At 47.7% G+C, this 13,920-nt stretch overlaps 1 protein-coding gene across 4 annotated transcripts in view; it reads right to left on the bottom strand.

Annotated features, from left to right (window-relative positions):
* CPPED1 (calcineurin like phosphoesterase domain containing 1) overlaps positions 1–12,696 on the bottom strand; it is a 136,429-nt gene extending 123,733 nt beyond the window's left edge. Inside the window, exon 1 of one of the 4 annotated variants that reach the window (XM_025275607.2) lies at positions 12,485–12,696. In XM_025275607.2, the coding sequence (XP_025131392.1) occupies positions 12,485–12,554 (70 nt within the window). In that variant the 5' untranslated portion in view covers positions 12,555–12,696. Of the gene's footprint in view, positions 1–12,231; positions 12,431–12,484 lie in introns of those variants that run through there. The other 3 variants (XM_044936339.2, XM_006073639.4, XM_025275606.3) reach the window with 3 other exon arrangements.
* Between the last annotated feature and the right edge of the window lie 1,224 nt (positions 12,697–13,920).

The raw sequence follows: 13,920 nt of genomic DNA, 5'->3' as shown, positions 1-13,920 counted from the left end.
GTTCTGGTGAACTCTGGGAGTTGGTGGTGGACAGGGAGGCCTGGCGTGCTGCAGTCCATGCAGTCGCAGAGTCGGACACGACTGAGCAACTGAATTGAACTGACGCCACAACAGACGTGGTCCTGAGAGTGGCTGGCAGCCAGCCTGGGGCTTCTGCAGTCTCCACTTGCCCTGGCCCCACGTTACTGCCCCTTGCTCGTTGGAGGGTTTGACAAAGTTAAAAATCACATACTACACGAATATAAAAAGCCGTCGCTGAGTCCTCTCCTTGAAGAACACACTCCCTTAACAGACATCCACTAGACCAACGTGAAGGTGTCACCAATACTCTCCATGCCCCTGCAAAGGCTCTGATCGTGGCCCAGGGCAAACTGGTGGCCTCTCCATGCTCTGCAGAGCTCTGCCCTGACCCTCATGGAGTTGCCCTCAGATCTGTTCATGCCTGCACTCATTTTTAAATTGTCTAATTAAAATCAGAGAAATATGAATGTAAAAAAACGTTGCTTCTGATAAAGCAAAGATGGCTGCTTTGGGAAGACTCAATAAAAGCAAGCTGGTAAAAAATAAAATACAATTGAATTAGGTACTGGGGAGGCAAGTGTAAAAGATCTGATGAGTATAAACTTAAAAGAATCCTTCACTCAGAATACTTGCTAAGTGATTTTTAATTGACTACTCCACTGAGGAAAACCCAAACTGGAAAAGATTCCTTATGAGTGTGGTTAACACAAGAAAGGCTCCCTTGCAGGCCCATCCATAAATCCAAACTATTAACATATGACCTTGGCCTGACCTCAAAAGACTGGTAAGTGAATATATATTTATAATTAGGGTTTACATTAAAATGAAATGTCAAAAATGTGTAATTCTTTAATGATTCCCCTCTTTAGCTAATTCTTTCTGTTTGTTGACAAACTACCAGGCTTCTACTGTAATAAAAAAAAAAAAGGAAATTTCTAATTAGACCTTTACTTCATACCAATACATAAAAATTTACTCAATATGGAACCAGACCTAGACGTAACAGCATAAATTATAATACTCTCAAAAGAAAACACAAAAGTAAAAATCTTCACAATTTGGGTTTAAGTAAAGATTTCTTGGGTGTCCCTGGTGGCTCACACAGTAAAGAGTCTGTCTGCAATGCAGGAGATCTGGGGTTCGATCCCTGGGTCAGGAAGATCCCCTGGAGAAGGCAATGCCTATCCACCCCAGTATTCTTGCCCGGAGAATTCCATGGACAGAGGAGCCTTGTGGGGGGAGGGGCGGGGGCTACAGTTCTAAGATATTGCATCAAAAGGACAAGTTCTAGTCAAGGCTATGGTTTTTCCTGTGGTCATGTATGGATGTGAGAGTTGGACTGTGAAGAAGGCTGAGTGCCGAAGAATTGATGCTTTTGAACTGTGGTGTTGGAGAAGACTCTTGAGAGTCCCTTGGACTGCAAGGAGATCCAACCAGTCCATTCTGAAGGAGATCAGCCCTGGGATTTCTTTGGAAGGAATGATGCTAAAGCTGAAACTCCAGTACTTTGGCCACCTCATGCGAAGAGTTGACTCATTGGAAAAGTCTCTGATGCTGGGAGGGATTGGGGGCAGGAGGAGAAGGGGACGACAGAGGATGAGATGGCTGGATGGCATCACTGACTCGATGGACGTGAGTCTGGGTGAACTCCGGGAGTTGGTGATGGACAGGGAGGCCTGGCGTGCTGCGATTCATGGGGTTGCAAAGAGTCGGACACGACTGAGCGACTGAACTGAACTGAACTGGGACTTCAGAATTAAAAACTTGGATGCTACAAATGACATCATCAAGAAAGTGAAAAAACAAGCCACAGAATGGGAGAAGAAATGTGCAAATCATATAGTCGACAAGCGACTTGCATGCAGAACAGTCTATATGACCATACCACCCTGAACATGCCTGATCTCGTCAGAACATAGAACTCTAACAAATTCAATAATAGAAACAGAAATAACCCTATTTGAAAAGCAGGCAAAGGATCTGAACAGATAGTTCTTCAAAGATTACAAACAGCCAATAAGATGTGAAAAGATATCCAACATCATTAGCCATTAGGAAAATGCAAATCAAAACCACAGTGAGATTTCACTTCACATCCGTGTGCTGGGTTCTAAGTAAATGGACAGACAGTCTCCAGTACAGATGAGGGTACGGAGAAATCTGAACCACATGCACTGCTGCTAGGAATGGAAATGGTCAGCTGCTTTGGAAAACAGTTTGGCGGTTCCTTAAAATGCTAAACACAGCTACTTACGTATGTGTGTGCTCAGTCACTTCAGCCATGTCCAACTCTGCGACCCTGTGAACTGTAGCCCGCCAGGCTCCTCTGTCCATGGGATTCTCTAGGCAAGAAGACTGGAGTGTGGTGCCATGCTCTCCTCCAGGGGATCTTCCCAACCCAGGGATCAAACCTATATCTCTTCCACTGGCACGCAGATTCTTTACCACTTAGCCACCAGGGAAGACCCAAAATGAAACATATGTCCCTACAAAAAGAAATCTATGTGCATGTTCGTAACAGCTTTCTTCATGATAGCCAGTGTCCAAACGGGAGAATGTCAATGTCCAAAAAATTATCCAAATGTTCACCAGTGGGTGAGTGGACAAACAAAATGTGGTAATCCATACACTAGAATATTGTTCAGTAGAAAGGGACAAAGTGCTGATACAAACTGCAACATGGGTGAATCCTAAAAAGATTATGTTAAGGGAAAGAAGCCAGTCACAAAAGACCACAGATGATATGATTCCATTTATATGAAATGTCCAGAAAAGGCAAAGTTACAGAGGTAAATTAGTAGCTGACTGCGCTGGGAATGGAAACATAAAGAGACTGAAAATGGACACAAAGTATCCTTTCTGGGGAGAGGAGGAGGTTCTAAAACTGTGATGCTGTGCCACGCCACAAAATGTATTAAAAACCAGTAAAACTGAAAATGAGTGAATGTTATGGTACCTCAACAGAGTCATTTAAAAACAGAAAAGCAAAGAAACAAGGCATTCAGAAACAAAAGTTCACTTGTCTTTTGGAAATGTTCTAACCGGAACTTTTTATGCACTGATTTTTACAGACAATGAAAGTGAGGAGGGAAGATATCCAAACTCCTATTTTAGTCACAGGAACCCTTCTTAAATAGGGAACTGGCCTGGCCTACATGGATGGCATAATTAATGGTATTCATTTTGTTTTCTTCATTGATAGGTTAGAATTTTTTACATAATGTTTTTGATCCTGTTCAGACTTGAACCAACATTTCCAGGTTGATTGTTTCTACAGAAGTCCTTAGGTGAGACCTGAGGAAGTACGTTTATTCTTTGGGAATTTCATTTATTGTCTGAAAGTGAAAGGGTTTCCAGGAGGGACCAAGAAATATTCAGAATTAGTGAACACAGTTGGCGCCTCTTAAACAGCTGTGGAGGCTTAAAATGTCCAGGGAAATCATCTTTTTAGGTCAACCACTGATGATCCCTGTACTCCGAGGGGGGAAATAACCGGCGATAAAATGAACTGGAAAAACTGATTGGGACCTAAAAACAAATACAGGTAATTTTAAAGGCATGTTTTAATCTTGGTATTTCTCCCTTTAAGAATTTCTTCAAAACAGTGTTGTAAACTTTTCAGAAAGACCATTATTTGCTAGGAGAAAGTAGTCTTAATTAGAATATGTGTCAAGGAAATATAATTATCAATTTGCCTAATTAAAATGAATATTTGAACATGCCTGAGGATTGTGAGCCTTCTCAGGTGAGACACGTACAACTTAGTTTCTATAAACATCTGTTGAAGGAGCCAAGCAGATTGTGTTAGCAGGAAATGGGTGACTGAGCCAAGCTTAACAGACAACAGAACTGCTTGGGAATACTGTTCCTCAAAAATCACCAGGAGGAAGTCCTAAAGTGCTTGCCACTGACTGTCTGTGTCCTCCCCAAACCCCTACACTGAAATCTAACCCCAAGTGTGATGATATTTGGAGATGGGGACTCTGGGAGGTGATTAAGCCGTGAGGGCTCAGTACCAGGATTACCCGAGGACTTCCCTGGTGGTCCAGTGGTTGAGAATCCACCTGCCGATGCAGGGGACATGGGTTCGACCCCTGGTCCAGGAAGATTCCATATGCCACAGGGGCAACTGAAGCCCATGCACCACAACCACTGAAGCCCAGTGCCGGGAGCCCGTACTTCTCAACGAAGCCCGTTGACAGCAACTCGAGAGTAGCCCCTGCTAGATGCCACTACAGAAAGACTTCACAGCAACAAAGACCCGGCGCAACCAAAAGAAAGAAAGAAAACTTTTTAAGAAAAGAGAGAGACCCGAGAGCTCACTCCCCACTTCCTCCACGCGAGGACCCAGCAGGAGGACAGCCATCTACTGTAATGGTGGTTACCCATCATTATACAGTACACATACAGTACATAAATGCACAACTCCAGGAGTGAACTATAATGCAAACTGTGGGCTCCGGCTGCTCACGTGGGGTCACTGTGTGCTCCTCCAGTGTAACGCACATACCACTCTGGTGGGGGGATGCTGATGATGGCAGAGGCTATCACGTGTGGGGGTGGGATGGGCTACATGGGAAATTTCTGTACTTTCCTCCAACTTTGCTAGGAACGTGTAACTGAGCTAAAAAATTAAGTCTTTAAAAAAAAGAAGAAGACCCATCTATGAATCAGGAAGAAGGTTCTCACCAGACACTGAGTCTGCAGGTTTCTTGACCTTGGATGGTCCTTTGACCCGCCTCCAGGATGTGAGCAATGCATTTCTGTTGTTTTTAAGGCAGCCAGCCCCAGCTGGCTAAGAGAGCACGCCTTCATTTACTTGACAAGCTTCACTTGAGAAATAAACTGTTTAATTCTGGAGGGGGCTTCCTGTAGGGAGCTTCCTGTAGGGAGCATGAGGGTTATCAGGGCTGTGATTTTAGGCACAGTTACTGGAGTTCACCAAAACCTCCTTGACAGGCAATGTGTATTTTGGCAAGAGACAGAAAAAGCCAGTTCCTTTCCTTTCTCTTCCAAGCCTGCCCTTGGGGCAACTCCACCAGCTCATCCCCTGCCCACGGAGCCTGAACTGGCCACAGACCCTCCAAGGGCATGGCCCAAAGTCACCAGCAATGCTAACAGGGACCTGGGACCCAGGGAAGGCAGTGACGGCGGGCGAGGCCGCCTGGGGTGGACTAGGTGCTCAACATGCAGTAAACTGAACCCACAAGACTAGGGGTTTTAAGCCTGGCCCTCCAAAACCGGGGTTTTCCCCAGTGGCTCAGAGGTAAAGAATCTGCCTGCACTGCAGAAGACACGGGTTCGACCCCTGAGTCAGGAAGATCCCTGGAGAAGGGCATGGCAACCCACTCCAGTATTCTTGCCAAGAGAATCCCATGGACAGAGGAGCCTGGCGGGCTGCAGTTCACAGTCAGATGTGACTGAGTGACTGAGCACACAGGCACACTCCAAAGCCAGGCCCTTAGAAGCCCTGGGCTATATGGGATCTCCATCCGTGGGCTCCTCTATCCATGGGATTCTCTTGGCAAGAATACTGGAGTGGGTTGCCATGCCCTTCTCCAGGGGATCTTCCTGACTCGGGGGTTGAACCCGTGTCTTCTGCAGTGCAGGCAGATTCTTTACCTCTGAGCCACTGGGGAAACCCCTGGTTTTGGAGGGCCAGGCTTAAAACCCCTAGTCTTGTGGGTTCGCTTCACTGCATGTTGAGCACCTAGTCCACCCGCAGGCGGCCTCTCGCGCCGTCACTGCCTTCCCTGGGTCCCAGACCCCTGTACACACATACTAGGCAGGCCCGCTGGGCTGCTCAACCGGCAGGGAAGACCAAGTGCAGGCCCACTCCTAGAAGTCCAAGGTCACTTCCCTCCTCCTAGCTCATCAGTTTATCTTCTAAATCTCTCTCCATCCCCACATCTCCGCAATTTTTTTCCCAGGTGGATGTTTCTCTGGTCCTACAGCAGTCCTGGGGCAGCTCCAGTGAGCTGGGAAGCTTCATACCTCAGCACCCCAGTAATCTCCACTGGAAGCCCCCTACCACCTCCACATGTACCTCCAGCGACTGAGAATCAACAAGTTCAAAGTGAACATTGTGTGCCTTGGAAATGTTGCCTCAGGACAAGTTGCTGAGCTCCAGCTTCCAATTCGACTGCACCCCAAGTTCCTCAAAAGCAGAAGCTCTGTTGCTACTGCTGCAGCCAGACTGTTCTTTCCAAAATGGAAACGGCATCACCTCATACATGCAACTTAAAAGCCCTTGGTGTGATGGGCTTCCCTGGTGGTATTAGTGGTAAAGAACCCGCCTGCCATTGCAGGAGATGTAAGAGACGCGGGTTCGAACCTTGGATGGGGAAGATCCCTGGGCAAGAAAATGGCAACCCACTCAACCCACTCCAGTACTCTTGCCTAGAAAATCCCATGGACACAGGAGCCTGGGCGGCTATAGTCTACAGGGGTCGCAAGAGTCAATACGACTTAGTGACTGAATAACAACAACCATAAGATAAAAACAAAACTCCTTGATGACCCCCTTTCCCGCAAGCCAGTCTCACGCCACTCCGCCCTGCTCCACACTCAGGAGTTTCCTTCTTTCAACCTTCCCTTTCCAGTCCCACCAGGTCAGACTTCCATTTGAACTCTGGTCCACAGTGGCCTTCCTGCCCTTCAGAACCCAGGTCCCTCCCACTCACCCTTCAACCAGGGGCCAACACATCCTTCCCCAGGGAAGCCTCCCTCAGGGCCTTGTTCAGGTCCCCTCCCTTCCCTGACATCTGCCAAGGCTGCTATTTATGCTGGTTCATGTGACTGGCAGGTTAGTATCGGGCTCTCCAAGTAGCTACAGGTGGACTGTGTGGACTGTGTTAGCCACTCAGTCGTGTCCGACTCTTTGTGACCCCATGGACTGTAGCCCGCCAGGCTTCTCTGTCCATGGAACTCTACAGGCAAGAATACTGGAGTGGGTTGCCATTCCCAACTGGTTTCACTCATCAATAATACAATTGCTGGGACAAGGGAGGTGCTTACTACATATGATGAGTGGGCAAATGGATGAGCCAACAGACAAATGGATGGACAGACAGATGAAACGATGGACATATGATGGACAGACTGGTGAATGGATGGTCTGGGAGATAGGTGGAGGAACAGAAAAGAGAGAGAGGTAGGGAGAGAGAGGAGGAGGAAAAGATGGTCAAAGAGAACATTTGTTCCCAGGGCCAAGCCCTCTTCTGAGCCCTCAATCCCATCTTTTCCCATCTCTTCAAATACTGCTCTCCAACCAGTGAACCTGCCTTTTGCATTTTTTCAACCCCAGATCCATCTCAGACCAATCACGTGACCTTGGACAAGTTGCCCAGCCTTTCTGAGATTGACTTTTTCCCCACTATAGAAAGAAGAGAATCATAATAGCTAGTTCAACAGGATTGTTTTGAAGATTACATGAGATAGTCCACAGGCTTCCCTTGTGGCTCCGCTGGTAAAGAATCTGCCTGCAAAGTGGGAGACCTGGGTTTGATCCCTAGGTTGGGAAGATCTCCTGGAGAAGGGGAAGGGCTATCCACTCCAGTATTCTGGCCTGGAGAATTCCATGGACCAAACAGTCAGTCATGGGGTGGGGTTACAAAGAGTTGGACACAACTGAGTGACTTTCACTTTCTTTCACTTGAGACTGTCCACACACAGCACAGAATACAGCACCTGGCAAGCCATAAACAGCTGATAGATGTTAGATGCTCCTATTGTTCTCACCATCTTTACTACTGCTGCAAACCCTTCAGCCTCCAGCAGCCTTGCTCCTTCCTCAAGCTTCTAGTGTCCTATGTCAACCTTGCATCACCAAAGGGCTCCAAGCAGAATCCTATGCTTGCTGACTGCACATCCTCACTCTCTGCCATTCCTCAAGTACCATGCCCCCGGGCTTCCCCCTACAACTCTACTGAAACTGTCCTCCCGAAGGTGACAGAACAATCAAACCTGCTCAGCTACCACTCACCTAGACGTCTGCAGCATCTGAGCCTGTGCACCACCCTGCCTGAGCCCTCCTCCCCAGCTTTGGTACCAAGGCCGGTTCCTGGGTCTATCTTCCAAAGTTTCTGGTTGCTTCCTGCTCTGAGATCTTCAGTGTGTCTTTTCCTGTTTCTTATCCCCTGCTGCTGCTGCTAAGTCACTTCAGTCGTGTCCGATTCTGTGCGACCCCATAGACAGCAGCCCACCGGGCTCTCCCGTCCCTGTGATTCTCCAGGCAAGAACACTGGAATGGGTTGCCATTTTCTTCTCCAATGCATGAAAGTGAAGTGAAAGTGAAGTCACTCAGTCATGTCCGACCCTCAGCGACCCCATGGACTGCAGCCTACCAGGCTCCTCTGTCCATGGGATTTTCCAGGCAGGAGTACTGGAGTGGGGTTCCATTGTCTTATTCCCTAAACATAGGCATATCCTAAGGTTACACACACACACGCACACACCATCCACTACTCCACACTTTCCCCCTGAGCGATGTCACTGACTCCTACAGCCATACCATCTACTTGCCTCTCTGGGGATGGCAGCACTCACACCTCCACCCCCAGCCGTACACTGCGTCCTCCAGGTTGCCCCAGATTTCCCGACGGCACTTCAAAGCCACCACTTCCCAATCAATCCCATCCTACCTGACCCTCCTCCTTGCTCCCCGATTTATGTTAACAGTCTCACCAACACGCAGGACCAACGCTTAAAATCCCAACTCCCACTGCAGTGGCCTATTTTTTGTGCCATAGCTTTGTGCTTACATTATGGGTCCTTGCCTTCCCCTTGCTTTTTTCTACTCTCCACAAGATATCAGAGAATGCAGTAGGACTGCAATAAATACTTCCTGAACTGAAAAGAGACAGGGCAGAGTCACAGGGAACTCGCATAGTCTGCTAGTGGGAATATAAGTTGCTGCAAGTATTCTGGAAGGCGATGTGACAAGGTCTAGTAAAGCTGGAAAGATCATATCCTGCAACCCAGAACTTTGCTCTCCTGGGTGGACGCCTTGGAGAAATTTTCCCGTGTGTCCACAAGACTTGTACCAGAATGCTCATAACAACTGTTACCAACAGTGAAAAACAGAAAGAACTGAATGTCCATCATATCAGGATCTTTGCAGGAAATAGATGGCATGTTCAAATTATGACAATTAAAGGAGCATTTAAAGGGGGATTATTTGGGATGAGTTGAGTGTAGAACATCAAAGGATGGTTTAGTAGTCCAACACAGAAAAGCACAACTCCATCTGAAAGGAGGGAGGAAGTGGTTACCCAAATCCGAAATGAGAGTTCCAGCAGAAAGGCCATGTTGAGAGAAGCAGCGAATTTCAGGGGAGGAGTGCAGCCAGGGAAAGAGGAGTGTGAAAAACCTGGCTTAAAACTCAACATTCAAAAAACTAAGATCATAGCATCAGGTCCCATCACTTCATGGCAAATAGATAGGGAAACAATGGAAACAGTGAGAGACTTTATTTCTGGGGGCTCCAAAATCACTGTAGATGGTGACTGCAGCCATGAAATTAAAAGACACTTGTTCCTTGGAATAAAAGCTATGCCCAACTGAAACAGCATATTAAAAATCAGAGACACTACTTTACTGACAAAGGTCTGTCTAGTCAAAGCTGTGGTTTTTCCAGTAGTCATGTGTGGATGTGAGAGGTGGACCATAAAGAAAGCTGAGTGCCAAAGAATTGATGCTTTTGAACTGTGGTGTTGTAGAAGACTCCTGACAGTCCCTTTGACTGCAAGGAGATCCAACCAGTCCATCCTAAAGGAGATCAGTCCTGAATATTCATTGGAAGGACTGATGCTGAAGCTGAAGCTCCAATCCTTTGGCCACCTGATACAAAGAGCCAACTCATTGGAAAAGACCCTGATGGTGGGAAAGACTGAAGGCAGGAGGAGAAGGGGACGACAGAGGATGAGATGGTTGGATGGCATCACTGACTCGATCGACATGAGTTTGAGCAAGCTCCGGGAGTTGGTGATGGACAGGAAAGCCTGGTGTGCTGAGTCCATGGGGTCGCAAAGAGTCAGACACGACTAAGTGACTGAACTGTAGAGCCAGCCAGAGGCAGCTCCACAGAGAAGAAGTCAGGGGAATAAACACTTTAGCTTTCCCATTCCTCTGGTCTCCAAATGGGACTCCCCATTGTCTCAACCCAACAGAAGGCCCAAGGGCAAGGAGCCCATGGATGAAGCCCATGGAGATCAACCTTCTAGAGTTCGGTGGGGAAGGGAGGGTGTAGATATGGAAAGCAAAGGGAAGATCCTCAGAATATCTAGCAACAGAATGTATCAAGTATTGATCTATGCTTTTATAATGGAGTACTGCCCAGCAAGAAAATGAGCAATGAACTGTGGAAAATTCTTAAAGAGCTACTTATACCAACATGGATAAATCTCAAAAACCTCACAATGGATTGAAACAGAGAAGGAACCTGCGGGGTCCTCCAGAAAACAAAAGCCTTTCCATGTCCCTCATTTCTTGTTTGAAGAAAAGGCTTTAGTCTCCTAGACCTTCCCTGAGTTCCCAAGAACAGATTCAAGGGGTTAATAATGAGGGACTTGAGGGAATGCAGAAACGAAGGGAAAGCAGTCAAGAAACAATAGTGACAGGATAAAACAGAGTCCCAGTCCCTCCATAACAATCTGATCCAGTCTTTTGAGTTCTGCGGCCCTCCCCACCCCCCAGGTGGAGGATGATAACTAACATGGTGAAACCCCCAGACTGGTCAGAACTAGAGGCTGAGGCCTGAGATTCCTGGAGCCCTACCCTGTTCTGGTTTCACCAGAAACCAATCAGAAGAAAGGTGTTCACCCTGCAGATGTCTCCCCAACTGTTGCCTTTAAATAGTCTTCCCTGAGGGATTTCCCGAGCAGTCCAGTGGTTAAGACTCCCCCTTACAATGCAGGGGGTGTGGGTTCAATCCCTGGTCAGGGAGCTGAGATCCCACGTGCCTCGCAGCCAAAAAATCATCCACATTAAAAAAAAAAAAAAAAAACACTTAAAAAAAGAACCAAAACCTCTTCCCTGAAAACCAGAGGGACCTGGAGTCTTTTGAGCATGAGTCACCTGCTCTCCTAGCTTGGCCCTGCAATAAATCCTCCTCTGCTCCAAACTCTGATATTTTGGTTTGTTTGGCTTCACTGTGAGTTGCACACATGAACTTGGGTTCAAAAAACGATGAAAAAGGCACATTAAAACAGTTATTTAGAGAACAGGCACTATAACAGGTTGTATTTTAAAATCCACCTCAACCAGATCTCTGGCCCCATATGCTCTTCTAGAACCCTGCCTCCTTTCCCACCCTCCCACCAACGGTTGCAGAAGATAAAAGAACAAAACTTTAGACCAGAGAGTTATAGAAAAAAAAAACCTACTTCAGTAACGGTGACCAAGGGAAAATCTGTCTGAGAAAGTGATCAAACTTTAATTAAGGTGCGAAGGTTTGAAAAAGAGCCAGACCCATCAGCCAGCTATTAGCCAGGCCCTACAGAAAGAAAGGACTAGGCCTTTTAAAATAGGAGTTCAAGAAGCCCAGTGAAGCAGAATTGAGCAAGAGGAATGGCGAGCGTGAAGTAATTAAGGTGAGCACAAGCCGGATTGTACAGGGCATCTAGTGTGACTTCTCCGGGGTGACAAAAACCAGCGAGTTCATGGGGAGGAAGGTGACTCCACGCAGCAAAACCCGCAGGGAGGAGCAAGCACCGGGGAGCAGAGGTTTCTCTTGGGCCTCCGGAGTGAACATTCACTCAGCACTTAGCCTGTGTCAGGAACCGGGTTACAAAAATTCTTTGAACCTTCTCTCTTCTGTGAGGTAAGCATTAACAAACCCATTCTCACAGCGAGGCGAATTAGCTAACTCCAAAGTCCAAGCACGTAACTCGAACACAACTCTTGACTGCCTCCCTGCTCTCTTAGCTCTGAAGGCACTGCTAACATTTGGGTGAATGACTCATATTGTAGAAGATAACCGTGATTATGGAGTACAAATCTACATCAAGGTCAACAACCATAATAAAAAATAACCGCATCGCACGTGCACCCAGCGCTTATGCCGTGCCACATAGAACCTCGCTGCTTTATTCCCGCCTTACAGATGAGGAAACTGAGGCTAACTCTCCCTGAGCCACGTATCCAAGGCAGGACTTAGAAATCAAGTCTAACTGCACAGCCCGCGATATCAACTATGTCTTGCTGCCTCACTTTTATCTTCTCTCCGAGAACCTCGGTCAAGGCCAACGAAATTCCATGACTGTCGGACCCCCAGCCCAGGAACACCTCTCTCACAGGAGCCCCTGGAAGCCCCACGTGCGGGAGGTGCGGTTGCTATTGCGGTCCCCAGCCCCCGGGGTGCAGCCCCCACTGGGCTCCGGCTGGAGGTGCACATCCCAACCTAACGTTCCCCGCGCCGAATGTTCCGCAGCCCTGAAACCACCCACTCCCCAGCAGGAAGTACCTGAGGAAAAGGCGTCCAGGGTCCTACCCCGCGCTCTGTGGAAAACACCCCCAGCCTCTGCAGCCGACATGGCTAGCGAGTATTTTGGCCTTAACTGAGTCCGCTGCGTATCAAGGAGCTGCAAGACTCCTAACTGCCCAAGCGCCGGGTGGGGCCTGCCCGGCTGGGGGCTGCGCCCTCTGCTTGGGGCGGGGCGGGGCCGGCGGGCGCGCAGGACTCGGTCGCTCGGGGCGCCACTAGTGCTGTCTGAGCGGGGCGGAAGCGTGAGCGGCCCCTGTGGAATCGACTGGGGCTCCTGGCGAGTGGAGGCCACTTGCCAGTCGCCTGCGTGGGCAGACGGAGTGAATTTGGCCTCAGGCATGTGGGCAGACCTTCGCTAAAGGTGGGGGCTCCAGGTTTAACAACTAAAGCTGAACCCCGGTCTCCCGCATTCCAGGCGGTTCTGTACCCTCTGAGCCACCAGAGAATCCCAAGACTGCCACCAGGGAATCCCAAGATTACAGGACACTCGGTTAAATTGGAATTTCAGATAAGCAATGAATGATAAGTATGTCGTATGTAATTTGAAAGATGCTGGTACTAAAATGTTTGTAGTTGTTTATCTGAAACAGCAGTTTAAGTGGGGACTTGTATTTTATCTGGTCCAAAGGACCCAGCCCTGTCCTTGGGGGATAAGACAGTACCTTCAACCAGCCACCTGCTGTGATTCTGAAGCAGCTTCAGTTTTGCTTGTCATCAGCACCATCACCATCATTCCGTTTGAAACCAAATCCCCCTAAAATTGAGGGTTTTTTTTTTTACCAAATTGTGATTAATCTCACTATTAAAAATTTTATTCTCTTTCTGTCCAGCTCTAGTTCCCGTCAGGATTGAGGACTATCAAAGAATAGGGGAGATTGTAACCAACCAGGACTGGGGCCTTCCACGGTAGAAAAGCCCTGCCATGTCCCCTTGTTTATTTGTAGGGGGAAAAAAAGGCTTTAGCCTCTGAGGCCTCTGTTGAGTTCCAAAGAGCAGGCTCAAGCAGTTAATGATTAAGACAGCAGAGTCACCAGATTCTGTAGGAATGTAGATAAACAATCTGATGTATATGAAGACACCCCCCGCCCCAACTCAGGTGGAGGGTGCTGACCACAGGCATAAGACTCCAGACTGGTTGGAACCAGAAGGTTAAAATTTCAGAAACATCACCCTGTTACCCCACCAACCAATCAAAAGAAAGTCTATATAAGCATTCTAGACACTCTTGCCTAACACTTTCTTTTAAAAACCCTTGCTAGAAAGCCATCAGTTTATTTGTGTCTTTTGAGCATGAGCTGCTACCCCCTACAAATAAACTCTGCTTTGCTGCAAACACCCAATGTCAGAGTTTCACTTTCTGCACCATGGACACAGGAGTCCTTGCTTGGTGACACATTACTGTCATCACCCCTCAT

Source organism: Bubalus bubalis, chromosome 24 (assembly GCF_019923935.1).
Source record: "Bubalus bubalis isolate 160015118507 breed Murrah chromosome 24, NDDB_SH_1, whole genome shotgun sequence".
Taxonomy (NCBI): Eukaryota; Metazoa; Chordata; class Mammalia; order Artiodactyla; family Bovidae; genus Bubalus; species Bubalus bubalis.
Note: the sequence above shows the minus strand (reverse complement) of the source record. Positions and strands in the feature narration are given on the sequence as shown.